The sequence below is a fragment of the Peromyscus eremicus genome, chromosome 15 (assembly GCF_949786415.1).
Source record: "Peromyscus eremicus chromosome 15, PerEre_H2_v1, whole genome shotgun sequence".
Taxonomy (NCBI): Eukaryota; Metazoa; Chordata; class Mammalia; order Rodentia; family Cricetidae; genus Peromyscus; species Peromyscus eremicus.
The window spans coordinates 19,377,344-19,398,605 of record NC_081431.1 but is presented as its reverse complement, the minus strand read 5'-3'; the positions used below and the strand labels follow the sequence as shown (position 1 = coordinate 19,398,605).

Sequence of the window (21,262 nt, the reverse complement as noted above, 5' to 3'; positions counted from 1 at the left end):
CTTCATTTAATTTCCACATATTTTCCACAAAAGCCCATAGGATAAGAGAACCCCTATTTTGTAGATCAGGAAACAGTTTCTCCAAAGGCTGTGTCATTTTGTCATGGCCACACAAGCAATTTGAATTCTCATTTAAAATCTATTCTCTTTCCACAGGTTACTTGAGGCAAAAAAAAAAAAAAAAAGAAAAAAGAAAGAAAATCCACAATAATTTATTAAAATGAGGCCTTATGACAGGCTGTGATAAGAGTGTGACAGGGGGTAGTTTCCTTTCTTTAACATTTTAAGTAAAATTTTCTTTTTTCTGTTTTGCTTGTATAAAAATTACACATGCAAAACCTTCTACTACTCTAACTGATTAGCTATTTTCTGCGGGCTAATTCCCCAGGCATATCCAGATAAGTGTGATTAGTTGGTTGATTCAGTGTTCTACCATGACCTCTTTTTTTTCCAGTTAGACATGTCTAAGAGCCTGGGAGGGAAGAGTAGGGGCTAGTGAGGTCAACCAGGTCGAGTCATACCCTGAGGAGACACTTTGTTCTTTTCCTTGCACACTAGCAGCCTTCTTACTGTCTGATTCCTGGAAGATGAAATTCCTTCTCTCTTGTGAACATAATGCCCAAACACGAGGATGAAAGTGAAAGAGCTGGGATGATATGGCTGTGGGCTTTTTCTTACATAAAACAACTGAACTCTGAAGACTCTGTCTCAAAAAAAAAAAAAATGTTGGACAGTACTTCAGGAATCATGACACCAATAGTTCATTGAGATGTTGAAGTTGTTTTCTGGCACACACACACACACACACACACACACACACACACACACACACACACACACACAGAGTAAATTTGGAGTTATTCAAGCCTACACTAGCTTTTGTTGTTATTTGTAGACATGCATTGATAATTGAGATGCACACTATTAATGTTATTATACATTCAGATGTCCTTCTGTACCTCTAATTTTGAAAACTGAGTTTTTCATTACCTATGTCCTGAACATATAATATTTAATATTTAATGCCTGCACATTGGTTTAAGTAAATAGGATGCTATTCATTTTGCCACCCCTACATGCATAGTTTTCTTTTTTTAGACACTATAAATTGATCTTTGTATCTATCTCACTGTTTTACATCTTTGAATATCTAATGGGTTAGCGGTGACACCAAGCAGGAACAAAGACATGCACAAAAAGACACAGAGATGAGAAATTTAAGTCTTGTTCGGAGAACAGTCAATGATGTCAGCTGGCTGCTGAGTGTGACCATAGAAATTACTGGAAGAGCTTTTGATGGATGGGAGTGAAGCCAAGGAGAATGTTGCACGTCAGGGTGAGGAGAGTTCCTGGAAGTGTCTGAGTGCTAGATGGTGGAGTAATTTAGGGATACGATCTCCAAATAGAGATTGGAATTAATGACGACAAGAAGCCTGAAGCAACTAAGTCATGAGGTTCATCAGTCCCAGAGCAGATGGCTGATGCTACACTCCGGTGTACACATGAGTGAGGTGACCCTATCTGTGGGATATACTGTGAAGACTTCCTACCACTTAGGAGTGTATGTCTGGACTAGGAAGGAGAAGGGGAGAGAGAAATGAAAAATGGCTGCAGCTTTGAAGGCAAATGGCCGAAGAACGATGTGCAAAAACAGGGATGGTGGTGAGGGAAGGAGAGGGATAAAAACTTTTGTCCACATTTATTTGGAAGGTCAAGATAAGGTGGAGGGTATGAGGGCAGAAGTTTGGGGTTACAGTTGAATTTAGAGCTAGGAAGGAATTTGGGCACAGGGGTGACATGCTGGACGTCAGCAGCATGGGGGTAGGGTGTGATAATCAACCACTGAACGGAGAACTACTGGGGGCCTAACCTGGGGGCAGCTGCAGACAGGAGGATGTCTGCACTGCCGCTGGTCCTCCAGGATTGAGGGCTTGAGGGAGGCCACAGAACACAATGGCTGGCCAGTAACTGCATTGCTGTGTCAGCGGCAGCCGGCTACTGTGACCTGGGTCATAGACTGTTCCACAAATTACACACATGTAATAGTTTAGAGATGTTACTTACGTAGCCACTTAAGGGGACCAGTTTGAATTCTAATAAGGCAGTTGTAATTGACAATTAGTTTGCACCTCTCAAGCACATAGAAATGCTGAAACCAGTCACGTATTATTCCCAAACACAGACCTTGAGCAGACTGTCAAATAAAGAGAAATGTCCTTCATAAGTAGCAATGTTAATCTGTAGGAGGCAGGACAAGAAGGCAGAGACTGCACTGGTTTGACATTGCCTGTGCTAGGCAGGCAGCAAAGGAGTGAGGAAGAGGCCATAGAATTTTAGAAATCTCTTTAGATACTGTGCAGGGATGCTCACACATCAGTGAGAATCTTTGGTTTGTCACTGTTGTGGGTATTGGAGACACTGATGTTGGAACAAGAGACAGGGAGCCAGTGAAGAGCTGAGCTGTAGAGGTGATGAGGAGGAATTAAGCTGTAGCTATCTTCTGAATGGCCATAACCAAAATCCTGTCTCATCTTCAGCTAAGACAGGAGAATTATAAGAGCACAAGGTTGCCTGGATCACAGAGAGATTCTAGGAAGGGAACTGTTTATCAGAAAATCCACTGTAAGCCCCTTTAGGGCTTTTCAACTTTCCTAATTAGAACTTGAGTGGGTTTCTTTTTATTTTTCTCACAAAAGTTACACTGGCCATATCACTGGTGAGAAAGAAACAACCCACCTCTTTGAGGTTGATGAGCAAGGGGCATGAATATGAAAGGGAATATGAAATTGGGTAATAGCACCAGGAATGATGGACGAGCAAGCTGGGAAGCTTAAGAGGGATGCTGGGGAGCACAGGATAAATGATGCAACATGTAGGTAGGAGCTATGGCAACGGGAGGAAGTGCCAAGCCTAGAGCAAGAAAGGGATGGAGGAAACAAGGGAGAAAGGGGAAGAGGTCAAGGTCAGAGGTGCCTCAGTGGAGACTGTAGAAATGAGTTGCATCATGAGAACTCAACTGCAAAGTCAGACTTGTCTTGCTGTGAAGCCATTCTGGGTCTCTCTGGGCAGCATTGGGTATCTAGGTCTCTACTGTTGCTCCACAGACTTCATCTGTGTTCCTTTATGGGGTGTGGCTACTCTCAGGACACGACCACAACCTAATCACCTCCATGTGAGCAGCAAGCAGAGAGCAGTGCCTTTTACAAGCCTTCGTTCAACCTGTGCCCTGTGGATGGGCGTATCTACTCATTTACTTAAAACTTCAAAGACCAAAGATGCCTGGTGATGCTTGTTTTTACAAAGCTGGACAGAAGCCCTTGAGTGTGAAGAAGTCAAACAGCCATGTTGCCTGAGGTTTAGACATAAGACAGTCTTGAATCTGATTCTCTGCTGGGTTTTCCCAGGATTTAATCAGAGGCAGAGTCTGTGAACTGTCAACGGAGGTGAAGAGGGGACAAGTGATCTTACTCAGCAGGGAAATATGTGGGATGACAGATCAGAATAGGATGTACCAGCACTAATGGAATTACCAGCCTGCTGCCAGATGAGGGCTGCTCTAGGCTTTAACCAGGAGTCCATGACCAGAGCAATGCCCAGGCTGCAGGAGCTGTGCCCACATCTTTTCTTGGAAGTGCTGTAAGCATTACGCTGCCTGCTTTTTATGGTTAGTGTTAGGAAACGAAATATGATTTTCGTACATGTTCAAGGGAGTTCAAAGATATTTATTTTAAGAAAGAAAGAAGAGGATGGCTGTGAAGAAAGGAATAAACTTGGATACTGGTAAAGGAGAGAAAGGCACAGAGCAGATTGGGAAAAGATGAGAGACAGAAGCTCGTAAAGCAAACTCCACAGCTGGGACATAGAGAGGGCAGGCTCTAACTTGGTTCTCCAAAAAGAAAAGTGGATGAATGCAGGTCACTGGTAGGGTGCTTGTTAAGCATGTGCTAGGTCCTGGGTTGCACCCTTAATACAGTAAAAAAAACAATCAAACCAGAGAAAGTTTGAAAAAGAGAAAGAAAATGAGACATAGACTGGATGAGGTGATGTTGGGTGTGTGTGTGATACAGAGCCAGGGGTAGAAGCAGAGAGGAAAGGAAAGAGTGGACAAGAAAAGATAGACCCATGCCTGCCTGCCAATAACTTTACAGAGACTACTAGAAGGTGTGACGAGGTAGGAAGCTGGCAAGTGGACAGGCCACAGTGCTCTGCCACGGTGCAAGGTCAGCATACTCACACAGTGGCACATCTGTCCCCTTCATTGCTTAGCATGTCACTTAACTGCTTAGATGGCATTGCTTCTTGCATTCCATATAGGTTATCTTAAAATTAAAGTGTCTAAAATTGCCCCTGCCACCCAGATTCGTGGTTTAAGAGGCTGACATCACCAGTGCATGGCCTCCCCGAGTCCATCTGTGCAGTCGACCACCTGCCTCCCTGGGAGGTTGTGAACCCAGCCTCTCTCCCCACATGCTAGCTGTAGTCATGCCTCATTCCACCCCTGTCCCATGCATAGATCATTCAGACTGACCTAATCACAGACAATTCAGATATTTTGATCTAAACCCTTCACTTCACTTCTGATGAAAGTTGCAAGAGAGATGTTTAGGAGGGGAGACTAAACAAATACTTTCTTGCCGTGTCTACTCATAGCATTATTTATTTATTTATTTATTTATTTATTTATTTATTTATTTATTTATTTATTTATTTATTTATTTAGGGAGGGGAAGTTCTTCAAAAGTAAGAAAACATCCACAAGGAATTGGACGGTTTTAGCGCAGAATCACATGATATGGAAGATATGCTGAAGCAGAGAAGGCACGTAGATGACTTTCTTGACATTCTTGAGGCTACTGAAGGTTCAGGGTGGGGTGGGGAGAAGATGGAATACAGTCTCCTGAATGACAAGGAAGGAAAAGAGATGTGGAAATGTGTAGAATCTTCCTGACCCTCAACCCACTCTCTTGGTGCTGGTCACTTGGGGATTCCCTATCTCTAAGTTCCTGGGTAAGCCAAGCTAGGAAAGTTCTACAAGTCTTTCATTCTTCCAGGGATTTAGGCTCTGCCATCTCTTCATCAGTGGTAATTCCCATCTCACAGGTTTGTGTCCTGTATCCTTAGAGGGCCCCCACTTCATGACAGGAGAGACAAAACTGATCCTGTCCTCTCATTGGTCCATCACCATTTATCTCAACAGTCTGTCTACTCCTTTCTTGGTGTCAGTCTAGACAAACCCCATTCCTTCGGCTATCTCCTCTGCAGCTGGACTCTTCCTTCAAATTCTTAGTTCATTAACATCAAGGCTATGCTTTCCTATTGGTCTATTTTTATTTCTATGACGTAAATTATGTTGGTAAACTGTCATGAGCTGTTTGTGCTTCTTGCAGTGAACAGACTCTGAGAACCAAGCAGAACCCTTTGTCTCAGACTCGTGGTTATCCAAGGGCCTCTGAGATTTCTTGGCCTGGAACAGGCTGGCTCCCTGACACTGTGATAAGGAGGAAGGAGAAGAGCAAACAGGTGAACAGTATTAGAAACGCTGTTTCTTTGAGAAGAGCTAGGAGGTAAATCATTTCCAATAGAGGTCACTATTGTGTATTCCATGGTGGGGTGAGGAAGACTATTTCTTCTGGTTGCTATATGTGCTATGTTCTGCTCTCTACCCACTACTTGCTATTTGTTCTTTTATTTTTGCTTGCTCTATACTTATAGGCTGACTCACTCAAAAATTAAAGTACAGCTCTGATAGGTAATTCTCCAGACAGAACAATCTCTGATGTCAGTCATGGTCTAGATAAAATGGGTAAGTGAAGAAAAGTAGAAGTGATTTTGTGGCTTTTCTCTACAAATTCTTACTACTACAGTTAGGATTTGGATGTCTCGTGTATTAGCTACTTTTGTCACCATTGTGACCCTACAGAAAGCAGCTTGAGGGGGACACAATTTATTTTTGCTCATGGTTCAAGAAGTCACGGTCCATCACAACCAGGAAGGCATGGCAGAGTTTGTGGCGAAGGAAGTGCAAGTTTGGGACCCCTCAAATCTAGACAGAGCAGGAAGAGGGTGGGAAATGCTGACCTGCAGTCGGCTGTCTTTTTCTGCAGTCTAGGATCCCAGCCCATGGGCTGTGCTGCCACGTTCAGGGAGGGTATACCTTCCTCTGTTGAAACTCTCTGGAAAGTCCACCAACACACTCCCAGAGGTGTGTCTCCTAGGTGATTTCAAATCTGTCATCTCCCTATGGCCCACATGTCAATGGTTTGTTTCCTAAAGTGATACATTAGAGTGGGTGAGGTGAGGCCTTTAGGAGGAAGATCTGGCAGAAGACCTTCAGGAATTTGAGGAAATGCTATTGAACTTGTGTGACCCCTAGGTCTTCCTTTTCCTGTCTTGTACTTGCTATCCATGACATGGTTGTTTACCACTTTGCCCACCCCACCCCCCATGATGTTCTCTGTCACTATAGCACCAACCCATCATGGACTCAAATCAATAAAACTTTGAGTCAAAATAACCTTGTTCTTGGAGACTGACAAACTCCTTTTGACCAAACTTTAAACACATCCCGCCCACCCTCACTTTGGCAAAGTCTTCCTCTCCTTGACCCTGGCCTCAGGCCTTGCACAGGGTGTTTTTGCAGGAATCCTGATACTTCCATTTTAATAATGATTCCCTTTCCCCATGGAATACAATGAAGTCCACCCATACCCTTGTCTGAATCCTTGACCCGGCCTTAGGAAGAATTCTGTTAGGCCAGTTTAGTGAGTTTAGTGTACCTAGAGCTCATCTTAGCAATTGTCCATCCAACGATGCACCTCACCCTATTTACAAGGTATAAATTCCTAGCCCCACATTCATGTATTCAGTTCAGCTCAGTTGCATACTGTGATCCACCCCTCCTTTGGCAGCATACTGGCAAAAGTCTGCTTTTACTGCCTTTAGAAAAATTCAAAATACAAAATTAAACTTTTCTCTTTGTAAATTGATTGTGGCAGGTATTGGCCACAGTAAGAGAAAGCTGATACACTCTGAATATTGTTTGGGGCACATTTGAGGACTCAGGGAGGCTTTGTGGATAGAAGTCCAAGGTGGTGGGAAAAGTGCTGAGAAGTTTGAACAGCTTCTTTTGGGGAGACAGAAAATACCCCTGGAGAAGGTAAGCCATATTAGAACAGTCTCTCTGCTGAGGATCTCACTTTGTGAATGACACAGAGGCATGGCCACAGCTTCACAGATTAACTGTTTCTGGAATTGGGAGCAAAGGAAGCATTTGCCTCATTGCTTACTCTTTGTCTAAAAACTGGAGCAGTAAGCCAATAGTCTGAGTGCCTCTCACTAGGCTACCACTATTCATTTTCCATGCTGGAGACCAGAGCAGTTGTCACAGTGTAAGTTACTCCTTGGCATCATGACCTCGGGCTAGTCATTTAGCATCTGATTCTTAGCACATTTGTGACCCTAAGACTGTGACAAAAGTTCTTGTTGCTGTCATCGGCTTTGAGAGGATCAGATAAATGAACATGAAAGGAATTGTACAAAACCCACAAATGTAGTTATTTGTTTATTGTTATTTGCTGTAATAGCATTTCACCTACATTTTACCTTCCAAGGAGCTGTCAAACTGTGGAACTGCTATAAAAAAATTCACATATGTAATCATAGATACCTTCTCTGTGCATCTGTGGTGAGTTGGAACCTGAAGGATCCAATGCTACACTTCTCTGTGAAAAGTTTATGATTCCAGTTAAGTATCAGCAGCCCATTGTATCCCTGACCAGGTTGAGTAGCTCTGGGAATGCCTCGCCTCCAGGGCCAAGATCTTCAATTTCCTGTTTTCTGATGGCGTGAGCCCTGGATGCTCACGCATGCCATAGTATGAATCTCTGTTATTTTCCTGGAGTCTACGAGAACATGCATCCCAGACTTTAATCAGAGGCATGGGAGACTTGGAATTAACAATGAGGGAAATGTCTAAGAGAAATTCAAGAGTAAAATGCGCAGGCTGAAGTGAACCCTATTACTTGTGTGCGGCAGAAGCTTGTCACCGATGAAGGGTGCTGTGTACAAAAGTTCTGAGATAATTAGGAAGAGAGACAAGCTCCCCTAAATCATTTTCTTTTTCTTGGAAAATGTCCCCAAGCCATGTTCTTCTGTCCTTCAGTTCCACCTCTTTTTGTTTCTGTGTTTGAAACAGTGAGCCAGGCCTTTCTTCTGGCAATCCCTCTTAGTTTTTCCTGGGGCTGTGCGCAAACATTACAGAAATGACAATACTAACTAAAAATAACTTGAAAACAAGAACATCTAAAGGCTGCCATTCTCCATCTGCTTGAGATGAATCTCTGAGACTCTGGCAGGCAATTCTACACTTCGAGAAGGACCCAGGGCCACCTTCCCAGCCCCCTCTGTGTACGTGTGTCTGCATCTCAAGAGGAATCTGCCTGAGGTAAAATACCTCAGGTACACCTAGGAGCTATACTCAGGTGTACCCTAGGTGGGCATCACAGGGATTTGGGAAACAGGACTATTCCTCTGAGAAGACTACAGAATGGCAAGAATAATCATCATGCTATCTGACACGCAGTCAAGGAGTTAATTTGGAAATTGATAAATAAAGATTGGAAAGCAAGAGTTAATCAATGCAAAGCCCAATATGGGTTGAAACCCAAGTGACTGAGGTGAGGAGGCTAAGAGAGAAAGGGATGATGGAAATCTTATAGGAGGGGGACAGGCAGAAATAAAGGAAAACCAGATAGGCCAGGACAGGAAAATGGTTTGACCTATACTGTTATTTTTTTTAGCCAAAGTGTTATCTAGATAGAAGCAACTGAACGAAGTTTCTTAATCCCTATATTTAAAAATACTCACTAAGAGGTAAATAAAACCATTGACTTTGTACTAATGAGAATATTGGGAAGATCCTATGCCTTTGTTTCTAGATAGTGAAAGCAGGGCAAGGCCTCCCTTGGGGTCTTGTCTTCAGTCACTCTTAGTAGGCTATAGGGACCAGCAGTGATGCCCCAAGGCTGAGGCAGATGACCTGAATCCCACTTTGCCCTGATGACCTGATAGGCTCGAGTCTAGGTCAGCCTTACTCCTGTGGAAGATACTGAGCTTCCAGTCACTGTGACAAAATTTCCAACATAGCTAACTTGAAGGAAGAAAGCATGTTTTGGCTCATGGTTTCAGTGGGTGATGTGTTGGACCTACTACCCTGGGTTCTCCTGTGAGGGGCTGCTGATGGTGGGGAGCAGGTGGTAGAACAAGATGCTCATGGCACCTGGGATGCAAAGGGGAGCAAGCAGGAGGTGCAGCCCCAAGATTCCCTTCAAATATATGTGCGGTAACCTATGGCCTCCCACCAGGGCCGGCTGCCTAGGGGTTCCCTGCCTAGGGGTTCCACCATGTTTTAACTTGGAGACCAAGTCTTCGGCACACAGGCCTTTGGGAAAATAAAGAACACTCATTATTTAGAGATTCAGCACATTAAAAAAGTATTTGATGATAATTTCTTCCCAAAAAACCGAGGCCCTGGGTTTCTCTTTGGCAAGTATAATCCTGGGTTGACACACATACATACATGTGTATCCATGCACACATTCATATGCACAAACACATACATGTGGACATACATGCTGAATGCTTTTTATGCTGTATGTAATTAAGCTATTGAATTTAAATTAACTGACATTTCAAATACTGTAGTATAAATATGCTTCCTGTACAAGGGATACATTCAAGGTATGTAACGTTTCTATGGTGAATTGTAGAAGTGGTAAACAGTCTGCTGACTAGTTTTTAAGACACATCTGCACATAGCAGAGCACGTATGTGGAGGCAGAGGATCATCTTGGGTATACTTGGTTATAATCCTCACCCTTCCCTTTGTTTGAGACAGGGCCTCTTGTTAGTTATTGCACATGCCAGGCTAGCTAGCTTTCAAAGTCAGAGAATGCCCAGCAGCACTGAGAGTTCATTGTTCTGCAGAGCAAGCCTTCTAGCTATTCTGTGAGTGAAGAATTTTGTGTCAAGAACAAGATTTTTTTCCAATTAAAATATTAAAGCCAGAAAGTAAGAAAATGGGTCATAAAATTAACCTAAGTGAATCATTGATAATATAGCTTTTAAAATATATGTATTGCCTAGGTCTGATAAAGCCTTCAAAGAAACTCAGTGAAACATTTTTTAAAAAAAAGTTTGTTAATAGAAGCAGTGTGTGTGTAGGTTTGTGTGTGGGGGGGTGTGTTTGTGTGTGTGTGTGTGTGTGTGTGTGTGTGTGTGTGTATGTATGTATATGTACGTGTGCGCGTGCACTACACCAGTTAAGAGTGTTACATTACAATCATCATCAAATCCTCCAGGTCTTGATTTGGGCTTTTTAATGTTATTTTCATGAAGAATATTCTCAACCATTACGAAAGTCATGTCACAAATGTTACCAAATTGATAATGGGTACCAAATTGGCTTTGGGGGAGGGTCACTGCTCTATCACCAAGTGTAACATAAAGAATGAGCACATCTGTGCATGCTCTTTGGATAGAGAAGTGGTGACATTCCAAATCCTTGTTGACAGGAGCTGGTCCAGTGTGAAAATGCATGATAACCATGATGACGATGATGTTAGCTCACACCTATTGAGCTTATAAGTTTAGATGAAGGAGCCAGAGCTACTTTGACTACCCTCCAATCAAGAGCCCAGGAATACTGAACCACATAATGTCCCTCCAATGAATCCCAGGGATGTGGGATAGTGAAGTGGTGGCATTCCAAATCCTTGTTGACAGCAGCTGGTCCATTGTGAAAATGCATGATGACGATGATGTGGGCATCCTGGAGTTAACTTGCGGTGTGTGTGTGTGTGTGTGTGTGTGTGTGTGTGTGTGTGTGTGTGACAAGATTCTTGTTTCTACTCACAGAAATAACTTTTCCCTGAAATTTCCAATCTTTAATTTCAATTCTCTGCTCTAAGACTTACTTGATGACTAAAGGCATTCTATTTTGTGAAGTCATGTATCCATTCATCAATACTTCTTAACACTCAGTGTGTGCCAGGCACTGAGTGGGCACTGAGATTTCATGTCATTAAGTATATTCAGAGGACATCCATCATGGCCCTCAGTATGGGCTCCTACATACCTATCAGGGACTGAGAAACCAATTCTAGGGAGACATTGGGTGGGGTGAGCACTTAGGAGGACATTGTCACCCTTCCTCTGATCTTGAGGACACAGCTGGAAAACAGCCAGGCCACATGGAAAGTTGGAACTCTGACTTACAACCTGGAGCAGCCAGCCAGGGCTCTACTGGCTGCCACAGTCCCTGCCAGGAGCCAACGTTTTTAGTAATCAGTACCGGTGGCCAGAGCTTGATCAATGGCTTCAGTTTCCTTTGCTTTTGTCTTTGCTCCTGATATAAGAATGATAGAGAAAGTGTATACAATACACCCTCCACATCCAGAGGCAGCTTGAAACTTCCCTCTATTGTGTCCACATTCGCCCTCGACTTCTTCTTGTGAACACTCGCCTGATTTATGTGAAAACCCAAGTCTACTTCCCCAAAACTACAGTTTTAGCTCTATTTTCTCTATTTGTTTCACTTTGCTTAATTATCGGGGCATTGTCTTTGATAGTAACTAAAAAAATAAAGCTCTATGGCAGGGCATTAAAGTCTTCAGTGGGTCATAGCCAGTGGGCCATGGTCCTATGGTGCCATTGCTCCCTATACTGTATTGTTAAGAAGGCCATTGTGTTTGTGAGAGAGATCAGTGGCACCATCATTGATGACACGAAACAAGCATTATACTGACATTCCTTGTTGGCCTAGACAACCCAGTTTCCTTGGTATCTGCTCAATGGCCACAGTTTATCAACAGTCCTCATGCCTCAGCTCCCGGGCCGGGTAAGTTTGAATAACTCATCTGGTTCCCCAGCAACTTCATAGAACATTCTGCTTAGTTCAACTGTAGAGATGAAAGAATGAAAACTCAAGGAAGTGCCCCAACTTGCTCGAGGCCATACAGCTACAAGAGCAACAAAAACAAAACAAAAACCAGTTTCCATTCTGACTTCAGCCTCAGTGTTTTACTGCAGAACAACAGCTTAGAAACAACCAACATAAAGAGCAAGACTGGTGAACAGGAAACCTAGCAACAGCCCAGAGCTTGACTGATGAGAAGAAAAAGTCCACAGTGGGGGAGGAGGGGGAATTGAATTTGGTTTGAAGACAAGTCTCTTACTTGAACTCAAGGGAATCATAATTTAGGAGAACCTTTAACCCAGGAGACTGTATCTAGGGGAAAAACATGATCAGGGGCCAACAATATGGCCGAGCAGGTAAAGGTTCTTACTGCCAGACGGTGTGAGCCTGAGGAACTGAGTTCCATCCCAGAAACCCACATGAAGATGGAAGAAGAGAACCGACCACATGAAGTTGACCTACACACACACACACACCATGGCACACATGATCCGTCCATCACACACAAAATAACAATAATGAACAAAAGAACTTTTAAAAAGTGACCAGGACAGACATCTCACGATAAGCCACATTAGGAGACTTTAGGCGACCATGCCCTTTAGAACAGATGGAGAACGTGAAGGTGGACATGGCATTGAAGACAAGTTCAGAAATCAATTTTACTCAGAAATGATGCTGTGGGTGTTCCTTTTGCTAGGAAGGGCAGGAGAAAAGTGAAATGATCTCTTGTTCCTCCATGTCACCACATAAATGGAGGCAGGAGACCATTCAGTGACTTTGAAAGAACGGTTCCCATAGGAGACAAGAAGAAAAGATTTAGTTATGCTCCTTTGAGTAATATTACTTGCAGAATTGCCACTATAGAAATTGCAGAAAATTTGCATAGCTTTGTTATCAAAAACACAGTCTCCTAATACATATATTTTATTAAAAGCAGGGAGTTCCACCTCCTCATTCACTTTACAATGTACGTGCAAACAAAAACGGCCTTTCTGAGCTGCACAGGTAATTTCTAAACCAATAAGGAAGAGCTAATTATTTGCTTTCCTTTGTTAAATGTTTTCTAAGCGGTATTAATTATTCCCTGCTGTATTTGCAGTTGAATTACCTTTTGCCTTTCATTTGCATTTTGGTCTCGATAACTAGTTATCTGGATCACAGGTGCACCCCTTCCCTAGGAGCTGAAGCACGCCTTCTGGAGCTTGTCAATTTTAAGAAAAACCTCGGCTCAGTGCTAGCACCAAATAGGAAAGCCGGAGCGGCCTGCACCGTGATTCTTGCCCACGGCAAACTCAAGGGAGCTTCGGCACGCTGCCTCTGACCTTTGCTCGGAATGGAAACAAAAAGGAAGAAGACAGACTCAAGGGCTGGCAAGATGGACCAGTCGGGAAATTGCTTGCTGTGTAATCACGAAGGACCCCAGTGCCACCTCTGATCCCTCAGAATCCATCTCATAAAAAGCCAGACCTGGTAGCATGTGCTTGTAATCCCAGTGCTGGGAATGTAGAGATAGGTGGATTCTCAGGACTAGTCTAATTGACAAACTCCAGATAAACGTGGGAGACCTTGTCTCAAGGGGGTAGTGGTTGGTGGATGCCATTCTAAGGAACAACATCTGCAGCTGATCTCTGTCCTGCGACACATACACATGTACACATGTGCACACACATATACACTACACACTCACACACGAAGGAGGGACTCAGAGACTGGTTAGGTCTCCGTGGCTTTTTCATTATTAATTCCAGGCCATAGGGACATCTGAAAGAAGGGATGAGGCTTGGTGAAGGTGAAGGACTGTGACTCGTGTCAATGTCCACCAAATGATCACTTCTAGAAACAGCAGCTGCGATGAAATCAGCATCTTTAGGGCCAGTAAAGTGTCCCAGCTGTAAACAGCCACATCGGTCCATCTCCTTACTGTTTGCCCAACAGTCCACTGGACATCAGGACTTCCCTCCAATGACAGACTGTCTTCGTTGACAGTGCTGTCCTCTTCTGGTGGCCCAGCTCCAGGTGATGGAAACAGTGCCACCTACTCACTCTGGTTCACGCCTCATGGTCCACTAGTCACGGTGACACCACTCTGCCAGCTCTCTCCATCACACCTTCCACTTTTTACTCACCATCCTTATCAGTCAGAGTTCAGTCAGAAAAACAGAACAAATAGGAGAGGTGTATTCTTGTGAGATGCGGAAGTCCACAGATACTCAGGCCCCTTGAATAAATGCCACAGTGTTGACAGTCTACCCCTACCCTCTAGTTTACTAACAATCCCCAACGCTCTGAAAATGTACCAAAAATGCTATGTAGGTAGTTGTTGCTATGCTGTGCTGTTTATGGAATAATGATAAAGGGAAAAATCTCCTTATAATCCATTTAGAAGTGAATTGTAATGAATATTTTTGATATTCAGTTGCTTGAATTTGTGGCTATGAAACTCCTACAGTTACAGAGGTCAGATCTCTGTAGGTTAGAGGTAAGTGACCTACCAGTCTCCAAACCCAGATCCTGCCTCAGTGTCCCTATGCATAGGCTTCAATGATCATTAGTCATGAAAAGTGTTTCAAAGTCACTCAACCAGATGTGATGAGGGCTGTACCCTCCCCACCCTCTCGGAGCACATTCGCATATGCAAGGTTCTGTGAAGAGACACATTTAAGGGAAACCCATAGTTTCTCAGTCTTAGGTGTAAGAGTCCTTTTCCCAGACAATGGCCAGGACCATGTCCCTGAAATAACCTGCTGTTAGATACATCTTAGGAAACTAAGTCACTGTCAGATTCATTTCCAGCTCCAAGACTAAAAGCTCGTGATCCGACCCATCACACAGTTCGGGGGGCGGGGGGCGGGGGGGGGGGGGCTGGTCACATGGTTCCCTGCCCATGCTGCAGCTGGTCCAGACAGGTCGCTAAGTTTCGGGGTCTTCCTCACTGAGGCTCTGCTTTCACCATCCCCACATTCTCCTGCCCACGAGCCGACTTATCTTCACATGTACCTTTTAATTCCTTCCACAAAAAAAGTAGCTAAGAAGAAAATGCATGCATGCTCAGGGTTTAAATAGGCCTATTCTTGTTTGTTGCCATTTCATTAAAGAACACTATTTAAATCTCTCTCCTTTCCAGACTTGCCAGGTTCATGATGTCAATGGACCTATTGAATCCCACCTTTCAACTCCAAGCTAAGAAGGATGGTTCAACGATTATAAATGTAACTTTTTCTAAAAGCCTGATTTTCGTAAACCCCCACCCCCGCCCAGCTTCTCCCATTTCAGCTTCCTGCCTCCAGCGCGTTTGGAGACTGCTGTGAACTTCCCTTTCAGCCTCTCTCACTGGCTGGCCTTCTGTTCCCTTTGTTCCTGCTGCAGTTTTCCTTTCCTTCCTGGGGTTTTTGAGGTGCTCACAAAGTAGGAAGTATGGAGGGGTGTTCTCTTTCTTCCCACAGGACTCCACGTGGGCAGGAATTCTAAGGGAGTCCTTGAAGGAACAGCGGGAGGTGAGGAATACAGAAGCAAATGTGCACACACACAGGGCCTCCTGGTCTTTGAAATCCAACCCAGAGATGGAGGGAGTTTGCAGAGCTTCAGGCATGAGTAACAGTTAGAGGGTATCTCAGGGCTCCCACGTCACCAAGGGCTTGCTGTTGGGTGGAAGGGAACAGGACTTCTGACAAAATTGTGTTGTTGACTTTTCTCACCCCAACGAAGTAATGTAAACATGATTTTTTGCTAAGTGTAGCTGACTTTTAAAAATGAGTGGCGGGCAAGGTCAAATAAAAGCGAAAAGTTTAGTTTTAAAGGGCATAGGCTTGAATTTTAGCTTCACCATTTCCCAGAAGGTCACATGACCTCAAGCTGACCTATAGCCTCTCTTCCTTTATGGAATGAAGTGATGGCAGAATTCTTTACAAGGAAGAGAACAGTGAAAATGGAAGGAGTTTTGTCCTTCACATGCTTAGACAGAAGCCAGACAAAGCTCATAGTGCATGAAAGTTGAAGACCATCTCTATTATTTCCTTGACTTGGCATAGATTTAAGATGATCATTACAAGCAATAATCATGGATTTCACTGGAAAACTTCGCAAAATGTAAAGCTGATGGCATCAGCTGAGCTTGAGTCTTGGAAGATGTATTATGGTTGAGAGGAACACTCATTAGAGATGACATAGTGTAGAGTCACTGTTAGGTTTTAGGACCAGAAATGACAGTCTAGGTTCAATTCAAGTTGGGCTATAGAAGGATTTCTGGCTGTTAGATAAAAGCCAAGGTTCATTGGGAACTCGTGAAGCAGGTTCCTCTTTGCCAAAAGGCGTCATTTCCCAATTGCCTCGGCTAAGAAGGCACACATGGCTTTCCCCTGACACATGCCAGTGGCACCTACCAGTATATCAAAGTCCACACCTGCCTCCCAGTTCCCTCAGTTCCTGTTTGCAATACCAGTTATACATTTCAAAGCCTCCACAGGAGCCTCCTGGACCTTCACACCTTAGCTCCTGCTTTCTCTATAGACAAGGCTTTTACCCCTACCCCTGCTACTTTCACCATTTTCTTTTCTTGCTGTCTCCACTATTCTCTCCCGTTACCCTCCCTTCTCGCACAGATAACCTTGGCCATGTTCAGTCCTCTTCTTTTGCTCTCTGCTCTGGACTCTTCCAAATGCCTTTAGACACTTTCTTCCTCTTATCCACAACAAGAACCTTTCCCCACCCATGAACCAGCCATTTTGGTGGTTTATGACTGGGCCTCCTCACATACAGTAACATGGCGTCTGAACTGAGGGTGATGTGGGAAAGATGGCTGAGGCAGGAGGCAGTATTTGTGCTCAGGTGTGGAGAAGAGGAGGAGGGACTAGACACAAATGAGCGAGAAGTCCTGGGTGAGTGGCAGTTGATGAAGTTGATTTACTCCGTGGAGAGTAAATGTTCACGTGACAGAATCTTAAACTCCTCCTCTTTCTAGATGGTGTCTCTACACCTCTATCAAGAGGTGAAGTTTGCTCCAGGTGGAACATGGGGACAATGGCTAAGAGCATAGGAACAAAATTTGCTTTAGTTTCAGAGTTTTGTTTAGAAGCCACAAGATTTTAAAAAAAAGTATGACTTTGAGTTGATTGATATGAATGTTCTAAATCACTAAGAATGAAATGAACCATGTGGATTTGGCTGATGTAACTCTTAATCTAAGACTGTGAGAGGCGACCCTAACCAGGTTAGAGTGTATTTTATTATTTTGAATGAGGAAAGGGCAGGAACAGGATCTTCATGTTTTATTTTTTCTGAGATTACCATAAAAGGAAGATAGAGATAATATCTACCATTAGATTGTTATGACAAATGAAGAAGGAATCACAGAGACTAGAGATAGCTCAGTGGTTAAGGCCACACAATGCTTTTACAGAGGACCCAAGTGTGGTTCCCAGTACTGCCATCTGGCAGCTCACAACTGTCTGTTATTCTAGTTCTGGAGGATACAGTGTCCTTGGACTTAGGACACCTGCATTCATCTGGACACCTTCACATACACACACACACACACACACACACACACACACACACACACACACACTGACTGACTGACTGACATACATACATACATACATACATACATACATACACACAAAATTAAAAATAAAAATAAGATCTTTAAAAATATTCACCAGCACAGTGTCTGGCATGTAAGTGGTAGCCTTTTGAAAACCTGCTCTTGCCTTGGCCCACATCTCTGATCTACAAGGCGTTTAACTTGCTAGTAAATTTACAACCAGCAGAGGAACACATATTTCCATAAGAAAGCCCATGTGGGGAACATCAAACGGTTTAAATATTTCCCACCAGCACACACATCCTCCTGCTTTAACCTCCCCAGAACAACTTTCAGTTCTTTAGACAGCACTTTTTAATTTCCTGAATAGACATAAAATAAGCAATGCTTTCTTCGGCGGTGTCTTCCTCTCCAGGGAGTTCTTAGAGTTCCCACCCATAGCCGGGGTGTGAGACTGTCATATTAACAACAATAGTCCAACCTGGATTGCTGACTGTACCTGTCTTCTAAAACTGAAACTAGAGAAAGCATCTTGGTTGTAATAGAGCTGAGCTGTGAAAACACCTCTTGCCTTGGAGGAGAGCGAGCGCTTGCCAGATTCGCAGCCATGTTTGCCTCGAGATCACCTAAGACTGGCACGCAAACTGCTATTCTAGTGTGTATTCAGCTTATGTAAGTCTAACCTGCCTTTAACAAAACAATGTAATCAGCCTCACTATGCCTTGGATTTCCCATGTAATCAGATTTTATAGCCTATGCTAAATGCATATTAATCTTCAGTTGTAGACTCTTCCATGCCCCAACCCAGAATAATGTATGTGTGTCTGCATGGGTTATAGTAATCATTTGCTGAAAACAGCCAACAGGTTGAAAGTGACCTTAAACAAAACAAATATCCACCATAAATGCTGGAAGCAATATGCAGATGTAGACAGATAATAGCAATTCTGGGCCAGTAAAGTAATTTCTTTCCTTTTAAAACTCTGTTAAAGATTTCTGTAAAGGATTTCTCATTCCTTTCCCATCTGTTTTCTGTGCTGTTCAACAAATACAGAGCAAAGCCCTTTGCGAGGGGCAGGCAACACAGATAGACACAACAGACAGACATACAGACAGGTACACAGATACACAGAGCAGACACAGCAATACAACACACAGGCACAGCAGACGGGCAACAGGGACAGGTCAGACACACAACAAAGTACAGAGAGGCTAGTAACCACAGGCTTCAGACAGATGGACAGCACAGGAAGAGAAGTGGAGAATTCCAGCTTGGGTTTGCTCTTGGTTATACTATTCCAAGAGGAAGTTCTGTCATATTCCTTAAGGTGACAATAACACACTGCTAAGTTTTCTTTTAGATACATACCATCTCTTCAGTGCTGAGGGAAACAATTGGTTTGCTGATATGCTGTTTGCATAGTGCTTATTTCTTCTATACCTGAGCATGCTTGCCTGTTCTATACCTGAGCATGCCTGCCTGTTTTATACCTGAGCATGCTTGCCTATTCTATACCTGAGCATGCCTGCCTGTTCTATACCTGAGCATGCCTGCCTGTTCTATACCTGAGCATGCCTGCCTGTTCTATACCTGAGCATGCCTGCCTGTTCTATACCTGAGCATGCCTGCCTGTTCTATACCTGAGCATGCCTGCCTGTTCTATACCTAAGTGTGCTTATCTGTTCTATACCTGAGCATGCTTGCCTGTTCTATACCTGAGCATGCTTGCCTGTTCTATACCTGAGCATGCCTGCCTGTTCTATACCTGAGCATGCTTGCCTGTTCTATACCTGACCACGCTTGCCTGTTCTATACCTGAGCATGCTTGCCTGTTCTATACCTGAGCATGCCTGCCTGTTCTATACCTGAGCATGCCTGCCTGTTCTATACCTGAGCATGCCTGCCTGTTCTATACCTGAGCGTGCCTGCCTGTTCTATACCTAAGTGTGCTTATCTGTTCTATACCTGAGCATGCTTGCCTGTTCTATACCTGAGCATGCTTGCCTGTTCTATACCTGAGCATGCCTGCCTGTTCTATACCTGAGCATGCTTGCCTGTTCTATACCTGACCACGCTTGCCTGTTCTATACCTGAGCATGCTTGCCTGTTCTATACCTGACCATGCTTGCCTGCTCTATACCTGAGCATGCTTTTCTGCCTCACCATATAGTATGAGAAACAGATGGAGAGAGTGAGGAGGAAAGGCAGTGGTTTAAGAAGGCGAAGGAAAGAATGGACTCAGAGAGGCAAATGGTTACATATGCAAAGCAGGCCGTACTAATATGAGCTCCGATTTCCAGTTATCCCACACGATGCCAACCTTTTCCATGGGTCACAGAGAATTACTAGCACCTTGGTGCTGTCTTCCCTTAGTGCCACTCACTCAAAACCCAGCTAGGATGGGCATGTGTGGGCTCTGTAGTATGAGTGGCAGATGCCCTAGGCACCCAGTGACTAGGAGCTTTCCATTCCTATAGACAAATGGAAACACAATAGTTTTACAATCTTCTATGGATCAGCCCTGGCAAGCACAAATATATGAAAATTACAGGAGTGTCTAAATTGATCTTCAAGATATTTGACATTAATTAACTGTGAAGAGTAAGATGATAATATTTCCCTCTTAAGACTGTCTACAGGAATACTTCACATGCTTTTTGTCCTAAATCATACTGTTCTATGTTGAGCTGGCATGTTTCCCTGTCTCACTGATGGTGTGGTATCATCCTTAAGACTCATGTCTGGGTATTACAACATACATGTAATTGTTCTGAAGATGACGACGGTAGCATCTGAGTTCCTAAGGCATTGACCCAATGGCAGTTATGTGGTTTATCTGATAAAATGATTCTCCAGAGCAAAGGTTTGTCTTGTTACATTAAACCTCTTAAAACTATACAGTTAAACATAAGAAACACTGGATTTGGGAATGTGTCTCAATGGTAGAGAGTAGGCTGAATTCAGTCCTTGGCATCCCAAATTAAACAAACAAACAAACAAACAAACAAACAAATGCCATAGGTGTCTGAGTACTCTTTGGAGGCAGACATCTTGACAGCCACAGCTGTTGAGTTTAGATATGGTGGGAAGATTACCTGTCCAAGGGATCTCCAGTCCAAACCTGCACTGCCGATATACACATGTTGTTTGTCCACAATCCAGAAGGATGACTGCAGCCGGCCTTTGTTGTAGGCGGTCATGTTCATGTATGTTACCTCAGCTCCTAGGAGGACAAGCAGACACCAGTCAGCCTCCGCTCCCAGACCTTGCACCCACTGGCACAATCAGGCATCTATAAGCACCAATACCTAGGGTTGTACTGACCACAGTGGAGACCTGGGGAAGCCAGCTATTTGCATAAGGCTGGGGTGGTGAAGGCTCTCATGATGCTACTTTGTTCCTCACCTAAAAGAAGAAAAAGGATTTGCCCATGTCTACGCACAGAAGGCTCTGTACATTGTGATAAGACCGTGGCTTCTCAGGTCACACAAATCAGCATGAAAACCCTCTGGCTATCTGGATGGTGAGGTAGGAGTAGTACACGCTCCCTTCTTACTGTTTTGGGATAATGGTAATACAATTTATAATTTTTAAAAGAATGCCTCACTCACCATTGCACCTGTCTAGGTAGGAAGACACCTGGCTTAGGTTCCCATACCTAATTTCATTCTTTTCCTCTTTCCATCGTCTTTCCTTCTCCACTTACTGTATTCATAGTGCAATTTAGATTTAGCCTCTTCTGGCT

General features: G+C 43.7%; 1 protein-coding gene across 1 annotated transcript in view; it reads right to left on the bottom strand.

Annotated features, from left to right (window-relative positions):
* Window positions 1-21,262, bottom strand: part of Pld5 (phospholipase D family member 5) — a 216,312-nt gene that overhangs the window by 61,392 nt on the left and 133,658 nt on the right. The window contains exon 5 of the mRNA XM_059281047.1: window positions 20,613-20,740. Within this exon, the coding sequence (XP_059137030.1) occupies window positions 20,613-20,740 (128 nt within the window). The remainder of the gene's footprint in view (window positions 1-20,612; window positions 20,741-21,262) is intronic.